The 19,320-nt window shown below is 35.4% G+C and overlaps 1 protein-coding gene across 3 annotated transcripts in view; it reads left to right on the top strand.

The window, feature by feature from the left end:
- LOC135679077 (protein DETOXIFICATION 45, chloroplastic-like) overlaps window positions 1-4,029 on the top strand; it is a 37,719-nt gene extending 33,690 nt beyond the window's left edge. For all 3 annotated transcript variants that reach the window (XM_065192481.1, XM_065192480.1, XM_065192482.1), the window contains 2 exons: window positions 1,367-1,424; window positions 3,775-4,029. In XM_065192481.1, coding sequence (XP_065048553.1) covers window positions 1,367-1,424; window positions 3,775-3,852 — 136 coding nt within the window. In that variant the 3' untranslated portion in view covers window positions 3,853-4,029. The remainder of the gene's footprint in view (window positions 1-1,366; window positions 1,425-3,774) is intronic.
- The last annotated feature ends 15,291 nt before the right edge of the window (window positions 4,030-19,320 follow it).

Genomic DNA, 19,320 nt, shown 5'->3' with positions numbered 1-19,320 from the left:
GCACCAGATTGCGCTTCCTCCGCTCGCGGGGAGTTGCCAATTTCTCGCTCATCCTGTTCGCTGCCACGCTCCTCTTGAGCGGCTCCAACAGCATGAGAGCGAGTGTGCACATGCAGCCCACCTGCGGCTGCTTGGGGCAAGGGTCCGGCTTGTCCCGTCTTGCTTGATTCGCCACGATGCTTTGCCATGGCGAAGTTGCGAAGTTCGTTCGCTGTTCGATCGAAGAGCTTGCCCGCTCTGATACCACAATGTCACGACCTTAGCTGGAATTGCTTAAGGCGTGAGGCACCCTTGCGGCCAAAGACTCGAACTTAGCTTGCGTTGCCGAAGTCGCGAGTCACTCGTGTGGCAAAGACGCGAACTTAGCTTGCGTTGCCTAAGTCGCGCTTCGCCCTTGCGATCTTGCTCCGCAAGGATCAGCCACTTTGTAACCTCTCGCAGGTCCCGAAGGACCTGTAAAAGAGAAAGAAAGTTAGATCGAAAGAACGAGCAACAGACAAGTCTCGAAATCTCGCGAAAAGGGAAGCTTTACAAGCAAATCGTCGAACACCTTGTGTGCACAAGAGAAAAGAGGGAGAGTGAGAAAAACAAGGCTTTCAAGGATGAACGAACAGCTGCAAGCCCACAAACAGCCGCTCACCTGGTCCCGGGCGCAAAACCAAGTTCCCGTAAAGGTCACGTGCGAACTTGCGAAAGAGTGTTCAACGCCCGGTATATAACCGAAGCCCCATCCAGCCATGTGCCACCCGGGGGGTTCCTGGGTGCTGAGATGGCTGACATTTTGGTGAGCGGAGGCAGCACTCCGCTCACCTCCCGCGGCACGCGAAAACGGAGCCGTTTTGGGCTGTTTTGGGGCTGTTTTGCTCGGTTCGGTGAGCGATCGCTTTGCAACGCTGCAGCTTGTTCGAACTTACATATTTACAAGCAAAATGACCCAAAACCATGAGAAAACATGCTGTCAAGCAGCTGTACATGTGGGTGTGAGAGACGAACGGTTCGTTGAACGGAGTTGTTGCGGGTGCGCGACGACCGTTCGTGACAGAGCGGTACACCCAGGTGCACTGAGCACTGTAGTATTGCTACAGTTCATTGCTACAGTATACTGGTACACTGTACTGCTAATATAACAGTGCACTGTACTGCTACAGTGCTACAGTGCGCTGCTACAGTCGGACCGGTAGCGGGCGGTCCACGTACCGTTGGCCTGTCGGACCGACATGTACCGCCCGTATGACAGACCTTGGTCCTGAAATCATGTGACCATTTATCATCATTTTCCACTGTTAAATGTGTCCTCTTTTCTGCACCTTAAGAAAATTTATATAATTGGCCAAATAATGCTTTATCTTTGTCCTCAATTTTGCAGATTAAATTGGAAAACAGGTCCGTGGTGGTTCTTGCACCAGGAAATTCCCAAGTTTAAGGTAGGTTACAACTATAGTGTACAATTCTTTAGAGAGAATCATGTGTTGCAAGTGAATTTTGCTACTACATTTTATATCATGTCAGAGCTGCTCAACTTTTTTAGTCAGAAAGAATAGTGAACACATAACGCTTGACATGGTTTAAAATTTGAACCTTGGAAGATTAGTCCATGAACACTTATAAACTATCTTCACTAATAAATCCAATTCTAGTTTTTCGTGGCTTGGAAGATCAAATTTTAGATGATAATAATTATTGAAGGATTTTGTGTTCTCTTTGTTTGTTGTCACAGCTTCCCAGATAAGCTCTGTCCTTTCCCTTTGTTCAGAGCTTATGTGAAGTCAACTTTCATCACATTGCACAGCCTCGTTTATTTTACCCCATTTGTCTAATCTGAGAGATGATCTATACCACCTGATTGTGTTTCTGTTTAATCCTCTTCAGAGGCTATCACTGTTATTCTACCATATATCTCTTAATCTACTAAAGGCCAGTGGGCTATTTTTTAATATGCTGCCCATACTTCCCAACATGTACGATTTCTCATCAAGGATGGTTCACTCTTTTTCTTTTTGTATTTTTAGTTTATAATTTGACTGGTTTGTGGCCTTATATCCAAAACATAAATAGTTCAGGTATTTAAAAGGTAGTGTTTGGAGTTTGGACCACTCAAGCAAAACAATGAATAAGCTGAAATTGCCACCTTCCATGTACCCGCTTCGGCATGGTTGGGAGTTATGGGGCTCTAGATAATAATATCCACTGTCTTCTTATTTATCCTGTTTCAATCTCATCAAACGACACATGCACATAGACAATCAACTTTTCACCACATTAGTAAGATTTTTAATTATCTTAATTTATAATGAATTGCCTTTTTAAGTACTTGAATTGCTAGTGCAAAGAGGTAAAGCAAGAAGCTGACAGTCAGTACAACTCTGTAGTGATTCCATAGTTCTTAGTAATTTTTTCGTCACTGATTTTTTTTTATGATTATCAATTTGTCTAATGAGTAAACAATTTTGACTTTTTTCTGTGAACTCTTATTAACATGTGTATAAGAACTTGTTCTTTCTAACTCCATATTTTTAGCAAGGAAATTGGTATCTTTGAATTTTCTTGGGGCAAATCCATACAGGTTTCCAGATATTTTAATTCACTCTCTTTCAAAGTTCATAGTATGTTATTGGCTTCAATTCAATTATAGGTGCTGTCAACTATAAATATCTACTTTTTCTCATATTTTTAAATCTTTACATCTTCCTTATTGTGAGCTTTTCCTTAGTTCTTAAGATTTTAATATTCAAATTTGATAATCAGTTTAGCATTTATCTATGAAAAACTTCCTATAATACCTGGTAATTTCATCTTTTCCAAGACATTTACCTAATTTTATCAGCGGAGATTCTATCAGTTTCTACAAACTATTTCTATAGTTCTAAAGCAGTTATATACGTAATTGTTACCAAATAACGTCTAAAAATGACTGTCTTGTCTGGCTTTCTTTTCAGAATCCTTTACATTTCTATGCATCTATGTCTATTTTGTCATCAGCCTTGCTTTTAACAATTCTGTGTGCATCTCTCTCCAACTTCTAGTTTATAGTGAAAATGCATCATGACTTTGTTTTTGCATAGTAGCTATTCGGTTTTCTTTCAACCAATACATACCTCGAGAATTACTGTAAGTTTTTCATTAATGCTACATGTATAAAATGACTATTTGTAATAATTACTTTCTTGACTTCATTAGTCTACTGTCAGATGATTTTAGCAACTCATTGTTGTTTTCTTTTGTTCAAGGATTTCTCTTCCATATTTTCTTTCACCTTTCTGTGAGGTTTGGTGGTATATCATGTCATCTACATGATTTCTGGAGCATAACTCTTTAAGGAACAGAATGAGAAATGTTCCAGAATATTCGAATCATTGAGCTGGTTTTTGAAAAACTGAAAAGAGCCATCGGTGTGATATCATAACTAACAAATATCCTAAACAGACCTGGGTCCTGCAATGCCACCTTGGGGTCTGAGCCCACTGGCCAGGAAGTAGGTTGGTCCTATTTGGAAGTAGAACCCACCCCATGCCCTGAACAATCACAAAGTAAATACATCTTGGCAATAGACATGTTTACTAAAGCTCTCGAAGTGCAAGAATCCATGCCATTTTTGGTCATAAAATCATAAATTGTGTTCAGTTAATTGATATTATTTTATTTATCAAATATGATCTTATTTTGGTACAATATCTACTGTTTATTTAATATCCAGCAATTTGTTTTAATAATGATAAAGCAACCTGTATGCTAGTAAAGATGTGATTCTCATATGTTTGTATGATGCCACTACAGATACATTATACCCCAGACTCCCTGATACCAGTTGAAGATAATCCGGCTGATTATGATTATGCAACTACTACTGAGTGAAGAAAAACATTTACAGGTTTAAACTACATTCATTTGCTAACCCTTTGGTTCTCCTTACATTTGTAAGCATTTCATTCTTGTTCTTTAAAATTTGATTGACTTGAGAGAGAATTGTACCCAAGCTCTACAAGTGTAGGGATCTGAAACCATTCTTAAAATTCTTCTTTTTGCTCTTTGTGGATGCATTGTTGCACCAGGAATGGTTTATATATATATATATATATATATATATATATATATATATATTGTGTGTGTGTGTGTGTGTTTTGTCCTGGTCTTCGTGAAGTTAATACCAGGCTGGAAACGAAGGTTAAGCTCCCACCAAGGACTACTATATATTTAAGGTTAGCACCCACCAAGACTAGTATATGATTTGATTAGTTCTGCTGCTATTTTGCATTGTGATGTTTTAATCAGCAGGTATGAACTGACGTTGATACTATGTTTTGTATGCATATGTTGTGAATTGTCATCAAATATAGTAGTCCTTTTATCATAATTCTTTTGTTGGGTGAAGATGTGCACAATCCACGGGATCGTTGCGAAGTGTTAGATTATGTGGCTCTATAATCGGATAAAATTTATAATAGAACTAATTAAAATTTGATGATAGATATTAGTCAATAGAAATCTATATTATAGTAGGACTTCTTAAGGGATATCTTTGATGGGAGGAATTTTCATAATAACTTATTCTAGATTCTCTGCTCTTGCTTATAAATAAACAGAACTTTTAGGGATTAGACAAGATATATCGTAGAGGACATAGTTGAGAGATTATGATTTTTCTCTCAACCTCCCTAAACTATCATTAACAGGAATATTTGGAGTCGAAGGATGCATCGTAAATTCGATCTAATGTTATTTGATTTTAATCTTGGCATAAAATTTTTTTTGAGTTACATCTAGCATATTATAAATTTTATGCTTACAATTGGTATTAGAGCTTAGGTTCTTAAGATCAAATATGTTAGATTCATTATTTTTGTTTATGATGCTTAAATAATATGTATATTTTGTTGATCTAAATTCATATCTACTTTGTCTTGTCGCCTGCTTGCGGACGATGTTAGATTCTTTATAATGTGATCTTCGATGATCGTGAAATCGGTTGCTATGCAATTTCGTTGTTGCACCGTTGCCGATGGTAGTCACAATAACCATGTGGTGTATGGTTGCTATGACGGATCTGTTGGTGGCAGCAGTTGCACTAGGCAGCGCATGCGCACCACAGCAGCAACAGCAGTTGCGGGCGGTCACCAAGCAATGAGTCGTACGTCGCGATTGATTGCGCATTGCAGTATTCACGTTGGCGACGGTCGCGGGTCATGCATTGGGCGCATCGCAGCAACCATGCGCAAGTGACAGTGCGCACACGCGATGACCACATAGCGATGACCATGCGTGGGCAGAGGTTGCACTTAACTGACAACCGCGTTTAAGCGACAACCTCACGTGGGTAGAGGTCACACTTAGGCGACGATCTTACAAGCGGTAATCGCCCGCAAGCAATGGCCACACTAGTGGTGCCCACCCATGGGTAGAGGTGGTGGTCATGCGTAAGGGCGTCATATGCCCCTTAGGGTTTTGAAAAATTACATCTTTATCGCTATGATTTTTATTTTTTTAATCCTTTTGATAATTCTACTCAATACCAATCCCATAATTCTAGTTTATGTCCTGTCAATAAATTTATTATTTTACCCTTATAAAATTAAGAATTTTTAATTTATATCTTCAATTATAAAATTGATCAATATAATTTAATTGAATTTGATCATGATTATATTTTAACTAATGATTGATTGAATTTAGTTTCGATCAAATTTAGAAAGGATTAAATTTTGATCAATTTTTGGTTTTGATAGGCCTATTTAATTAGGTTGATATTTATCCAAATTAAATAAAATTGATTGGTTTAATTTAACATTTTATGTAAAATAAAAAAAAATATTGTTTCTTTTATAGTTTTTTCATATGATTTATTGATTGCACGTGGTAAATAAATTTTAATTATTATTTTTAGATATTTATTTGGTTATTCATATATATATTTAAAATTATAAAATGATATTTATCTTTGATATAAAGGCTCTTCGATTTATATGTTATCATGATTACAGTTCTCATATAAGTTTTTTCTTTTACTGATTAATATTCAATAATTATTATAATTATTATTTTATTATTAAATTATTTTAACATAAATTAGATTAAAAAATTTGATGAATATTATTTGTAATTCATCTCTCTAAGTTTTATCTGATCAGTAACTATCAAAGTGGTTTAGGATGATAGACTTATGGGATGTGAATTACAATAAAAGTCTTATCATTTATATGATATTTTAAATTATATTTTAAATTATTGTATTGATCTTGTAGTCACCAAAGTGGGCTAGATCAATGACTTATAAAATTACATTAAGGAACTAGTCCTAAATGATGTTAAGGAAATAATATTCACAATGATGCACATAGGAGATTTAGATAATCTCAAAGGAGAATTTATTTCAAATAATTATACGATGTGGTGTGATGATACTGTTTTGGATATGCTTGTAATTTAGGATTGTATACTCGAAGGTAGCAATATTATTCCACAAGGATGATATCAGTACTCCATAGATGATCTTGAGTGAACATTAGCTATGTCAATATTTTATCTAAAGGTGAAATATAAATAATATCAATAGTTCATTATATTTTGAAAATTCAAAGCATTAATATTATTTTATATTTTGTAGTGGTACTTTCGTCCATATATTCTCATGCTTCTAGTGTCTTTGTACTCTTTGAATCAAATTATTTAGAATGGTTAGACTATATGCAATTCACACTATACGTATTAGATTTTGATTTAGCATTGCTTGTTGAAAAGCCTGTAGACTTAATGAAAGTATTGTAGAATAAGTTAATGAAATGAAGGCTTGAGAAAGATCTGATAGACTTAGTTTAATATTCATAAGAATAACGATTGGAAATAACATAAAGATTTTATTACCGATTGTAACTAGCACACGAGAATATTTAAAGGTCACTGAAGATTTATTTAAATATGCTAATAAGTCATCAACTGACATACTAATGAAAGAACGAATTGCGACTCAATATAATGGCACTTGAGGAATTCAGGATCACACCTTCAATATGGTTGATAAAGATGTAAAACTTAAAGCATAAGGCATGAATGTTGATGAGTCTTTTCTCGTGTAGTTCATTTTTAATTCTCTTTCTTCTTAGTTTGACCCATTCAAGATTCACTACAATACAAATAAAGATAAGTGAGACTTGAATGAGTTAACTAATATATGTGTTCAGGAAGAATTGAGATTAAAGTAGGAATGTTTATATAATGTCATGACTATACTCAAGGAGTTGGTAATAAAAAAAGAAAATTGAAGCACCATCCATTAAAGAAATTTGTCGGGTTTGAAAATATTAAATAAACTAATGAAAATAAAGCTATTATAGTAAAGTGTTTCTTTTGCGGCAAGAAAGGACATGTGAAAAAGGACTGTAATAAACGTAAAACTTAGTTTAAAAAGAAAGGTACGAACTCGACCTATGTTTCGAATCAAATATTACATAAGTTCCTTATAATATTTAATAGATTGATTATAGTGCTTCAACTCATGTTACTAATTATATGCGAGGATTTCTTTCAATCCAAAAACCAAAAGAATATGAGATTCATTATTATGGAAAGTTATCTCAAAGTGAAAGTGATTTCAATGGGGATTTATCGCCAAAGCCTAGAGACAAGTCATATGATGGATCTTGTTGACACATGTTATATTCTTACTATTTCTAGAATTTAGTTTCTCGACCTAGAATTGATGAGTTAGGAGATTGCTTTTTTTTTTTTTTTGTAATAGTGCACTAAGTATATTTTATGATTCAATAAAAGTTGGTACTAGAATTTTATGTGATGGTTTATACAGAATTTTATGTGATAGTTTATACAGAATTAATTTGAATCTTGAGTTTGCAAAAACATTCTTGACCTTGGAATCAAATGATGGATTGAAACGTAGTTTCAATAATAAAAGATATTTTATACTGTGGCATAGACGATTGGGGCATATCTCCAATGAAAGAATTGAAAGATTAGTGAAGGATAATATTTTGGAAGATTTAGACTTTACTGATTTTGATATTTGCATAGATTGCATTAAGGCAAAGTAAACTAAACATACAAAGGAAAATGTCATAAAAAGTAAAGAACTCCTTGAATTTATTTATACTTATATTTGTGGACCAATATATATTTCTTATTTTAGTGAAAAAAAAGTAATTCATCACATTTATATATAACCTATCCAAATGTGATTATGTTTATCTAATACATGAAACGTCTTAGATCGTTGACACTTTTGAAGTGTACATAAACGAGGTCGAGAGATAATTAGACAGAAAAGTTAAAATTGTCAGATCTGATAGGGGTAATGAATTTTATGGTTGATATGTGAATTCAGTTAGAATATTAGTCCTTTTGTTAGATTCCTAGTACAACGGGATATTTATGCTCAGTATGCCTTACCAAGTGTGCCACAACAAAATGGTGTTGTTGAAAGTCGAAATCGTATTCTTATAGATATGATTAGGAGCATGATGAATTATTCCTCTTTGCTCGAGTTAATGTGTTAGGACTCTAGCTATGAGAGTCCTAATTGAGAGGGATATTCATTTAAAACCTACCTAAGTCGACCCCTATTAAAGAGGTGAAAAGGTCGGCTAGGGTTAGGAGGTTGTTTCTTAGAGAAAAATTAAGAGTTGTAAAGGAATAGGAGTCTTGTGTAGGAGTCATATTAGGAGTTGGTTAGAAGTAGGAGTCTTGAATAGGAGTCATATTAGGAGTTAGGGCTTAGAAGCGCTATAAATAGCCATGTATTCCTCCTCTTTTCATAAGCAATCGATGAATCTTTTCTACAGCCTTTGAGCAGCAACTTGGAGGGAGGAACCCCTATAGAGTTCCAAGGAGGCCGATCCCCTAAAGAGATCAACCCAAAGTTTAGAATCTGCAAGGGTTCTAACACCTGGTATCAGAGCAGCGTTCTTAGCATCTCGCTGCCCTTCCATAGCCATCCATCAACCCTCCACAGCCGCCTAAAGCAATTCCCACAATTGCTTAAAAGATCGTCGTCAAATTCTGTCGTCATCTCCACCACCGCGGATCATCCTTTGATCTCCCCGTGAATTACAACAGGTTCTGGTTTTCTACCTTACTTCTGTTGCAATTTAGTTATCCTTATTCAAAAATCCCAAAAAAATTGTTCCTATATTGCTACATAAACTTTTCGTCACAAAGTTTTCATCTCTACGACGAAAGATACATTGTAGAATTCCAACCGCATAGCACTATTTGTTTGATCTTGCTATTGTTTTTTTTCTATCCAAATTTCTACGAAATTTTTATGACATCTTTGACACTTCCTAACAGTAGATTTCAATATAAATCATTGATCTTTTACGTCTAATCTGCTATCCTTGAAAATCTGTATTGTAAAATTTCAATCGCATAACACTATTTGTTTGATCTTGATATTATGTTTTTTCAATCCAAATCTCTACGAAATTTTTATGATAGCTTTGACACTTCCTAACAGTAGATTTCCCTTTGGTTTTGTCGAAAAAATCTCAATATAAACCACTGATCTTTTACGTCTAATCTGATACACTTGAAAATCTGTGCTACAGAAAATTTCAGTCGCATATTGTTGCCTTACCCTATCTATTTGTAATCTTTTCTGAACGAAATTTATTCCAATTGCTACATGACTTTTTGGGTTTAATAGGTTACTACCGCAAGATCGTGAAAGACTATGGAAAGATCAATGCACCACTTACTTCCTTACTAAAAAAAGATGTCTTCCAATTGTCAGATAGAGCCTCAGCTGCCTTCAACAAACTTAAGGTAGCCATGACGACGACGCCGGTGCTAGCACTACCATATTTCAGCCGACCCTTCATTATTGAGGTCGACGCATCTGGAGTCTAAATTGAAGCCATTCTCATGCAAAGTGGTCGACCACTCGCATACACTAGCAAGGCATTATCTCCCTCCCATCAAAATAAGTCAACATATGATAAGGAGATGCTTGTCATTATGCACATAGCAACGAGGTGGAGACCCTACTTGATTGGTCGACGATTTCAAATTAAAATCGACTATAAAAGCCTCAAGTACTTTTTGGAGCGAAAGATATCATCTCCTGAGCAGTAAATATGGGTAACAAAACTTGGATTTGATTATGAAATAACTTACAAAAAGGGGAAAGAGAATGTTGTTGTAGATGCGCTTTCGTAGCTACCTGAGTAAGCTAAATTTTCGACTGTTTCACTTCCGACCAGCGATTTCCTTGAGGATATTAAGATGGAATGGCAGGAACATCCGGAGACCAGTAAGATAAAAAAAAAAATTGGAGGAAGCACCAAGCTGCATGGCTCATTACAATTGGGACTCAAAAGAATTACGTTATAAGGGTCGCATTGTGCTTATGACAAATTCTACTTGCATCTTCATGAGCAGCTTTTGAACAAAGTTATTCCATATGCAAGGTACTAAATTGAAAAGGAGTATGACATATCGCCCACAAACCGACGGCCAGACGAAAGTTGTAAATAAGTGCTTGGAGATAGCTCAAAGCCACCCATCAAATATGACTACCCAAGGAGAACTCCAAACCCAACCAAGTGCCATTATTGATCGATGGATCATGACTCGACGACGATGACCCACTACTGAAGTGCTAATATAGTGGGCGAACCTACAAACAGAAGATGCCACTTGGGAGAACTATGACGACTTGAAGATCAAATTCTCATAATTTATGAATCGTCAGCCTTGAGGACAAGGCTAATTTGAAGAGGGCAGGTATGTTAGGAGTCTAGCTAGGAGAGTCCTAATTGAGAGAGACATTCATGTAAAACCTACCTAAGCCGACCCCTATTAAAGAGGTGAAGAGGCCGGCTAGGGTTAGGAGGTTGTTTCTTAGAGAAGAATTAAGAGTTGTAAAGGAATATGAGTCTTGAGTAGAAGTCATATTAGGAGTTGGTTAGAAGTAGGAGTCTTGAGTAGGAGTCCTATTAGGAGTTAGGGTTTAGAAGCCCTATAAATAGTCATGTATTCCTCCTCTTTTCATAAGCAATAAATGAATCTTGTCTATAGCCTTTGAGCAGCAATTTGGAGGGAGGAACCCCTATAGAGTTCCAAGGAGGTCGATCCCTTAAAGAGATCAACCCCAAGTTAGAATATGCAAGGGTTCTAACACAATGTAGGGTGAAGCTCTTAGGACAATCATGTATATCTTGAATATGGTTTCTAGTAAGTTAGTTTCATCAACTCCATTTGAGTTGTGGACTAGTAGAAAACCTAGTCTAAGACATTTACATATTTGGGGTGTCCTACAGAAATAAGAGTATCCAATCCACGTGAAAAGAAATTGAATCCAATAATTATTTCTAGATATTTTATTTATTATTTAAAAAAATTCAAAGGATACATATTTTATTATCCTAATTATAGTATGGAGATAGTAGAATATGGTAATGTAAGATTCTTAGAAAATGTTGAAATCAGTGGGAGTGAAAAATCTCGAAGGATCAATTTTAATATTGAGATTAAGATTAATTCTCCAGTATTATCTTCTATTTGAGAAATTATTGTTCCTAAAATCAATGAGAGAATTGATGAGGGTGAACAACAAAATAATATCAATGGACTCTCACATGATGTTGATGTCGCCGTTGATGATCTTATAGAACAATCACAATTGACAACTTTGAGAAGATCTTAAAGGAAAAAAATATATCATTTCTTATGATTATATGGTATATCTACAATAATCAAATTATGATATAGGAATAAAAAGAGACATCTTATTGTCTCCGCAAGTCATAGTAAGTAATAATTTTGAAAAATAGTATGATGTAATTAAAGAATAATTAAAATTAATGGATCAGAATGGTGTTCGAGAACTCGTTGAATTGCTAATTGTAAAATAGTCGATTGTAAATGGGTCTTTAAGACAAAATGCAACTCAGCAGATAATATCAAACGATATAAAGTCAGACTTGTGGTCAAAGATTTTTCTTAGAAAGAAGGCATCGACTATAACAAGACTTTCTCTCCAGTTTCTAGAAAGAACTCGTTAAAAATCGTCATGACATTAATAGTTCATTATGATATTGAGTTACACTAGATATATGTGAAAACAATATTTCTGAACGGGAATCTGAATGAGGAAATCTATATGGAACAACCTGGATGATTCATAGAAAAAGGAAAAGAAAGTTGGACTTCTAAACTTAAGAAATCCATTTATGGTCTTAAACAAGTTTCCAAACAATGATATATAAAGTTTTATGATACCATTACTTTCTTCAGATTTAAGAAAAATATTATTGATCAATGTGCATATATTGTTAGTCATAGGTGCCTACAAGCCAATCACGTGAGTGATGATGATATGATATGCATTCTTTTTGCTTATTATATTTTGATATTTTATCACTTTATATATATATATATATATATATATATATATATATATATATATATATATATATATGAGAATTTGATCATGATGAGATCACGAGACTGATTCACCTTTAAACACAGACCCTAAATAATCTTGGTCATAGGTTACTAAAAAAGAACATCGAGATAACTAGACAGATTGGTGTGTTGTATACCTGTCCATATAATGGATGCAACTGGTCTCATAATTGCTCGTGTGGGGATAGTAGGGATACAATATTGGTGCTCATAGTTCACTGATTGATCTACTTACGGAATACTAGATGATTGATGATGCCTTATTATCAGACATTGATTCCGTAGTCCCAATAGTGTATATGGTCCTTAGACTTATAGACACCAAGAATGTCTTGTATGAGTATTTCACTTTTTGATATCGGACTTATAGATTTGGAAGTTCCAAATCTAGTATAGCTGGTTATTGGGAGTGACAGCCAACCTCACAAAGGTTATTGAGTGTCAATAGAGGATTATCCACTCTTAGTATTATGAGAGGAATATCTTGTGTGTTCTTGCTTAGACAAATCCTTGGTCATGGTCATTCGGATTGAGAGAGAAAGAGTTCTCCGGGAGAATCTGATTAGAGCGAGACTCGAGGAGAAACCATATAGTCCTGATAGCACTATGCCCGATATATGGTCTCTAAGATATTAGATGGTTGAGGGACTATAGGTACACGATAACTAAGGATGGATTGGATTCCCTTGTATCGTTTGGGGACTACGGCATAGTGACTTAGTACGTCCGTAGTCGATGAGTCGAGTGAATTATTATGGAAATAATAATTCACTAAGCCAGAATGAGTTTTGACAGGTATAACTCACGAGCAGCTCGATATTGGGCATAGAGGGTTACACATATATGATATGTTTTGTGACGAGTAGAGATTCGAATATGAGATATCCGCTAGAGCTCATATCTTATTGGATATCCAATAAGCCCTTGAATTATTGGATCCCATGGATGAGATCCAATAAGAGCTAATAAGAGATTATTGGGTAGAGACCCACTAATCTAAGAGGCTTAGGTAATTGGATGAAGATTCAATACCCAATAGGGCAGGATCCATTAGGGTTAACTAAGGGCCTCTATAAGTAGGAAGGAACTAAAAGCTCATAGGTTGGGGCTTCAAAGTTGCCATATCCTATTCTCCTTTCCCTTTATCCTCGGATAGTAGGCTTGGAGATTTGAGGAGCGTTGTTGTAGCCCTACTGTGTGGATCACCGCTAGAGAGGAGGACGCTTGACCTCCTTCATCCACTCCTACAGATCTGTAAGGATTTAGGGATATACAATCTTCCTAGGTAACACAACTATCTCACGTGTGGTTTTCAGTTTCACAGATTTGCGCATCAAATCTTTGTACGACAACGAACATATATTGGAAAATTTAGGGTTTTTGTTTTATATTCTTCTGCTACGCATGTGATGTTGCTCCTAGATTTCCCAACATATATCTGAAGGTAAGTGGATGATATTTTGCTTATGTTAGTAGTGAACTTGGTTTATTGCACGAAACTAAGATATTTCTCAATAAGAACTTTAAGATGGTTGATATGAATAAGGTTAGCCTATGTTACTAGCATTGAGATACTAAGGGATAGATCTCAAGGATTATTAGGACTGTCTCATAAAAGATATATTAATCGTCTCTTGGAGAGATTTAATATGCAGCTTTACTTAGTAAATGATGCACATATTATTAAAGGTAAAAAATTCAGCTAAAACCAGTCCAAAAAATGACTTAAAAAGGAATCAAATGAAGAATATTTTTTATGGGTGTGTAGTTGGAAGTCTATTATACGCTCAAACCTATACAAGACAAGATATCAATTTTATTGTTGTAATGTTGGATATATACCAGAACAACCCAGGAATGGAACGTTGGAAAGCTGCAAAGAAAGTATTGAGATATCTACAAGGAATGCAAGATTATATGCGCACATATAGGAGAACAGATTAACTTGTAGTGATGAGATATTCAAATGTTGATTTTGTAAATTATCTCGATAGTAGGAAGTCCACTTCAGGATTTGTATTTATATTAATTGATGAGGTAATTTCTTGAAAAAGTATAAAATAATCACTTATTGCATCATCAACAATGGAAGCTGAATGTGATGATATGTTCCGAGGCCACAAATCAAGTTTTATGGTTGCGAAATTTCTTCTCAATAGCAAGTGTCAATTGAGAACTTAAGCACCACTATGATGATTGCTGATCAATTTACCAAAGATTTATAGTGTAAAATATTTAAAGAACATGTTCTGAGAATGAGACGTGTGAGAAATTTTTACTCGTTGATCATGCATATCATGCATATGATATGATGATGCATGTTTAGGTAAATGCTATTATTAATATTTTTTACATAATTAAAATTATTTATTTTTATTTTCATGTTTATGCATATTATGGTTGAATATAATAACATGATTATCTTGACAAGATAAATTGATAAGATAAATTATAAAGATCATTATGGACTATATAAGGAAAGACTAATAATGTTATGATACATAGAAGGAAGTGTGAGATTTATAACATACAATTGCTATGACTCGTATTAATAGTTGGACTAAATATAGTATTGTTGTGCTTATTGAACTTATTGGTTTGTTTTAAAAATTCATGGCCTGCGTTTCAAAATTTTTCAGAATTCAGTTAAGTAAAATTATTTTCAAACAAATTTTATTTTATTTATTTTGATTTTGAATATATTTTATATCTTATTAATTAATGAGCTAAGTAGGAGAATGTTAGATTATGTAATCCTTTATAATTAGATAAGATATATAATATAACTAATTGAATTCTACTAATAGATATTAGCCAATATAAAAGAAGTTCATATTATAGTATGATTTCTTAGGGGATGTCCTTGATCGGAGGAACTCTCATAATAACGTATTATAAATCCGATCTAATATTATTTGATTTCAATCATAATGTAAATTTTTTTTATATTACATATAACATATTACAAATTTTATGCTTACACCCGAGGTACATCCCATTTCTCGGCACAGCGTGATCTTTGGAAGTGCTCGTGCGTATATCTCTTCATGAACCCAAGATCTTCGTGGGAATCACCAAATCATGCTTCTTCATGGAAATTGATTTCCATTTGAAGTAGCTCTCAGCAAATTTTCACATAGGAATCGACATTGGGAAATCACCTAGACATCCAGCAGAGTAAGAGCAAAGGCGACAAGGTAACATAGAAGCTTAGCAGGAATCCTTCACCAGGCTCATGTACAAGGAGCTCAAAGAAATGGTTACAAGTAAGAGAGAGGGTTCCTCGGGCGTAGTAATCAAGAACATCCCAACGCTTTTCTCTACATACCATTGTGCATGGGAACTCCACGCCTGCATCCAATAGCTCTGCGACTTAGATACTGATTTGCTCTTAATTTTTGGAATCAGCTTCTCGCTCACTGTTTACATCTGCTCGTTCCGCAGCGACGTCGAGTGAAGATACTATCAAGATACCATATCTTGCTCCTAGCTTGTGAGTTTATCTACAAAATAGGATGGTGTTTAGGTACCTATTTGATTTTGGGTGCCTAAAAAATTGATCTACTAATTTTGTCATTCATTGTTGAATTATTTATCGTTCCTTTAGGAACCCATATCAACTTATGTGGACTAATTTTCTTAAATGGACATTTGTAAACAACATGGCTTCTTAAAAAATTGATTTGCAACAAAAGTTACATTTCAAAAGAGGTGAAACATGTAATATGGGTCCTTTAATGAAGGTGGTAGGATTTTGGTGAGATTCTCTCACAAAACCAATTCCACTTCTATTTGTGACATGATCCTTATTTGCAAGGATCATGTCCAAGCTTTTGCTATCGACCTTAAACTTGTTTAAGGTCTCTTTAAGTAGCAAATTCTCATTTTTTATTGCTTCTAAGTGTTCACACTTAGAGCATGGAGGAGTTTGAAGACTATCAAGCTTATTTTGTAGTAAGGCATGCTCTTTCTTTAATAGATTGAACTTCTTATTAATAGTTCTACACTCATCAAATAATTCGTGAAAAGCGATAGAAAGTTCATCGAAAGATAAATCTTCATTAATTAAATCACATACCTCTCCTTCTAAAGCCATTAGCGCGAAGTTTGCCTCATCTTTGTTGCTAGCTTCTTCATTCTCGGAATCACTTGAGTCATCCCTAGTTGCTTTCAAAGCTTTCTTCTTCTTCGGTTGCTTCTTCTTGGCTTGGGGGCATTCATTTTTGAAGTGCCCCGGCTTCTTGCATTCGTAGCATATTACTTGGTCCTTTTTATGTTCAAGTTTATTTTTGGTGTCATTATTAAATTTGTTCTTTCTTATAAATTTTTTAAATTTTCGAGTTAAAAGTGCAATGTCATTGTCACTATCCTCATCACTTAATGTTCCTTTCAAGTGATCTTCTTGTGTTCTAAGTGCCAAATCCTTCATGTTCTTTGGAAGAGAGTTCTCGAGCTCTTCATGAGCATGGCACATCATTTCGTAGGTCATTAGAGACCCAATAAGTTCTTCGAGAGAAATGTTTTAAGGTCCTTGGCCTCTTGAATAGTCATAACTTTTGGATCCCAACTCTTTGGAAGGGATCTTAAAATTTTAGTTACTAGTTCAAAGTTAGAAAAACTTTTACCAAGAGCTTTGAGTCCATTGATGACATCCGTAAAACGGGTGTACATGTCTCCGATAGACTCACTTGGTTTCATTCAAAAAAGTTCGTAAGAGTGCAAAAGAATGTTGATTTTGGATTCTTTCACTCGTCTAGTGCCTTCATGAGTGACCTCAAGAGTTCTCCAAATATCAAAAGCCGAATCACAAATTGAAACGCGATTAAATTCATTCTTGTCCAATGCACAAAACAAGGCATTCATAGCCTTTGTGTTTAAAGCAAAAACCTTCTTCTCCGATTCATCCCATTTGCTCATCGGAAGAGAAGATTTTTGAAATCCATTTTCGACAATAGTCCAAAGCTTGAAATCCATGGAAATGAGGAAGATCCTCATTCGAGTTTTCCAATACATGTAATCCGACCCATTAAACATAGGCGGACGTGTAATAGAATGATCCTCATGCATGCCGGAGTAAGCCATCTCTCTGGAGTATTAAACCAAATATAAGAGTGAGTCTAGCTCTGATACCAATTGTTAGGATCGGAGCGACACTAAGAGGGGGGGGTGAATTAGTGCAGCAGATTAAAACTTGTAAATTGGAAAATGATTTCGTAAATGCGTAGAGATTTCAATTCGTCAATGACTTGGAGAAAGTAGCTCGAGTAAAGAGAGAAGATGAAAACCGTGAGCTTGCTGCTATGTAAATAATGATTTCAGAAAAGTAAATACTCACACATTCAAGGAACACATCAATTTAAAGTGGTTTGGTCAAAATAATATACATCCACTTGCGAAGCCTTCTTTAACGAGGCTCCCAACTTCCACTAGTAAATCACTTTGAAGGGGAAGGACAAATACCCCTCTTACAACCTTTTACAAGTGGTTCACACTCTTACAAATTTTCAAAGAGAAAGAGGGAGGTGAACACTCAAGCTATTAAAAACAAGACTTGCTAAAGACTTTGCTAAGGCTTTTTCTTAATCTCTAACTTCTCAAAGGTTGTGTTCTCTGTTGAGAATTGAGGGGTATTTATAGGCCCCAAGAGGATTCAAATTTGGGCTCCAAATTTGAATTACTTTTGGGTTTCCCGATGCTGGCGGTGCCACCGCTTCTCAATGTCTGACAGATAGTGTACTAGCGGTGCCACCGCCTTATCCGGCGGTTCCACCGCCAGACCTCTCGGGTGCTGGGCGGTGCCACCGCCCAATCCGACGATGCCATCTCCTAGAATTTTTAGATCACTGGTTGAGCTCCAAACTTGGCCCAAACCAGTCCAAATTCGGGCCCAGTTGGCCCCTAACTAGATTATAGGATTAACTCTTAATCCTAACCCTAATTACATGCAAACTACAAAATTAAGACACAGTCCTAAGTAAGTTTTTAATCGGCAACGTCGAGTTTCCTTTCGGCGAGCTTTCCGACAAACTTCCGGCGGACTTCCGATACACCCTCGAATTTCTTCCAGCGGACTCCCAATAGGCTACCGGTCTTGTGGCGAGTTCAGCGAGTCTTTGGCAAGTAGCTGAACCTTCTCGGTGATCTCCACGAACCTCCGACGATCTCTCCAGCGGACTTCCGAAAACTTTGGCAAGTCCCCGATTCCTTCTCGGTTGGTTCCAGCAGCACTTCCGACGAATCTTCGGACTTTCGGCAGACTCTCGAACACCCATCGAACTTGACTCCGGTAGACTTGCTTTATGTCTTCAAGCTATCGTAGTTAATCCTGCACACTTAACTCAATAATATAGATTAGATCAATTAACCCATCAATTGATTTCATCATCAATTGATTTCATAATCAAAATATGAGATTCAACATCATTATCATAAATTAAAGTATTACATGCATAATACCAAATCATCATTTATAATTACATCAATATTCCAATCATTATTTCAATCATAAAAAAAGAAAGATCAAGTCTAAAATTTGAGAAATCAAGATCATAATCCAAAAAATGTATAAGAAGAATTTATGCATTTGGGAGCTCTAATATGTCTAAGTTTATCATTCAAGCTAGCAAATTTGGTTCTCTTGAGATGTTAGTTATTTTCTTTCCCCCTTTTGTCATTGTAAACAAGCAAGAATAAGGGAAGAACATAATTGTGTAAATATTCAAGTCATCATATGGAAGTTTTCAAGAAAATTTTGGTGATGAGATATATTTCACGAATACAAGAAATTATACAAAGAAAAATCATATCATGAAAGATGATATCATGTGAGTACCAAAAGACATGATTCATTTTAACAAATCTCCTCTTAAATAATTAAAAAAAATCTTAGGAGATCAAATAATAAAGGAT

The sequence above is a fragment of the Musa acuminata genome, chromosome BXJ1-7 (genome assembly GCF_036884655.1).
Source record: "Musa acuminata AAA Group cultivar baxijiao chromosome BXJ1-7, Cavendish_Baxijiao_AAA, whole genome shotgun sequence".
NCBI lineage: Eukaryota > Viridiplantae > Streptophyta > Magnoliopsida > Zingiberales > Musaceae > Musa > Musa acuminata.
This window is presented reverse-complemented; position numbering and strand designations above follow the sequence as displayed.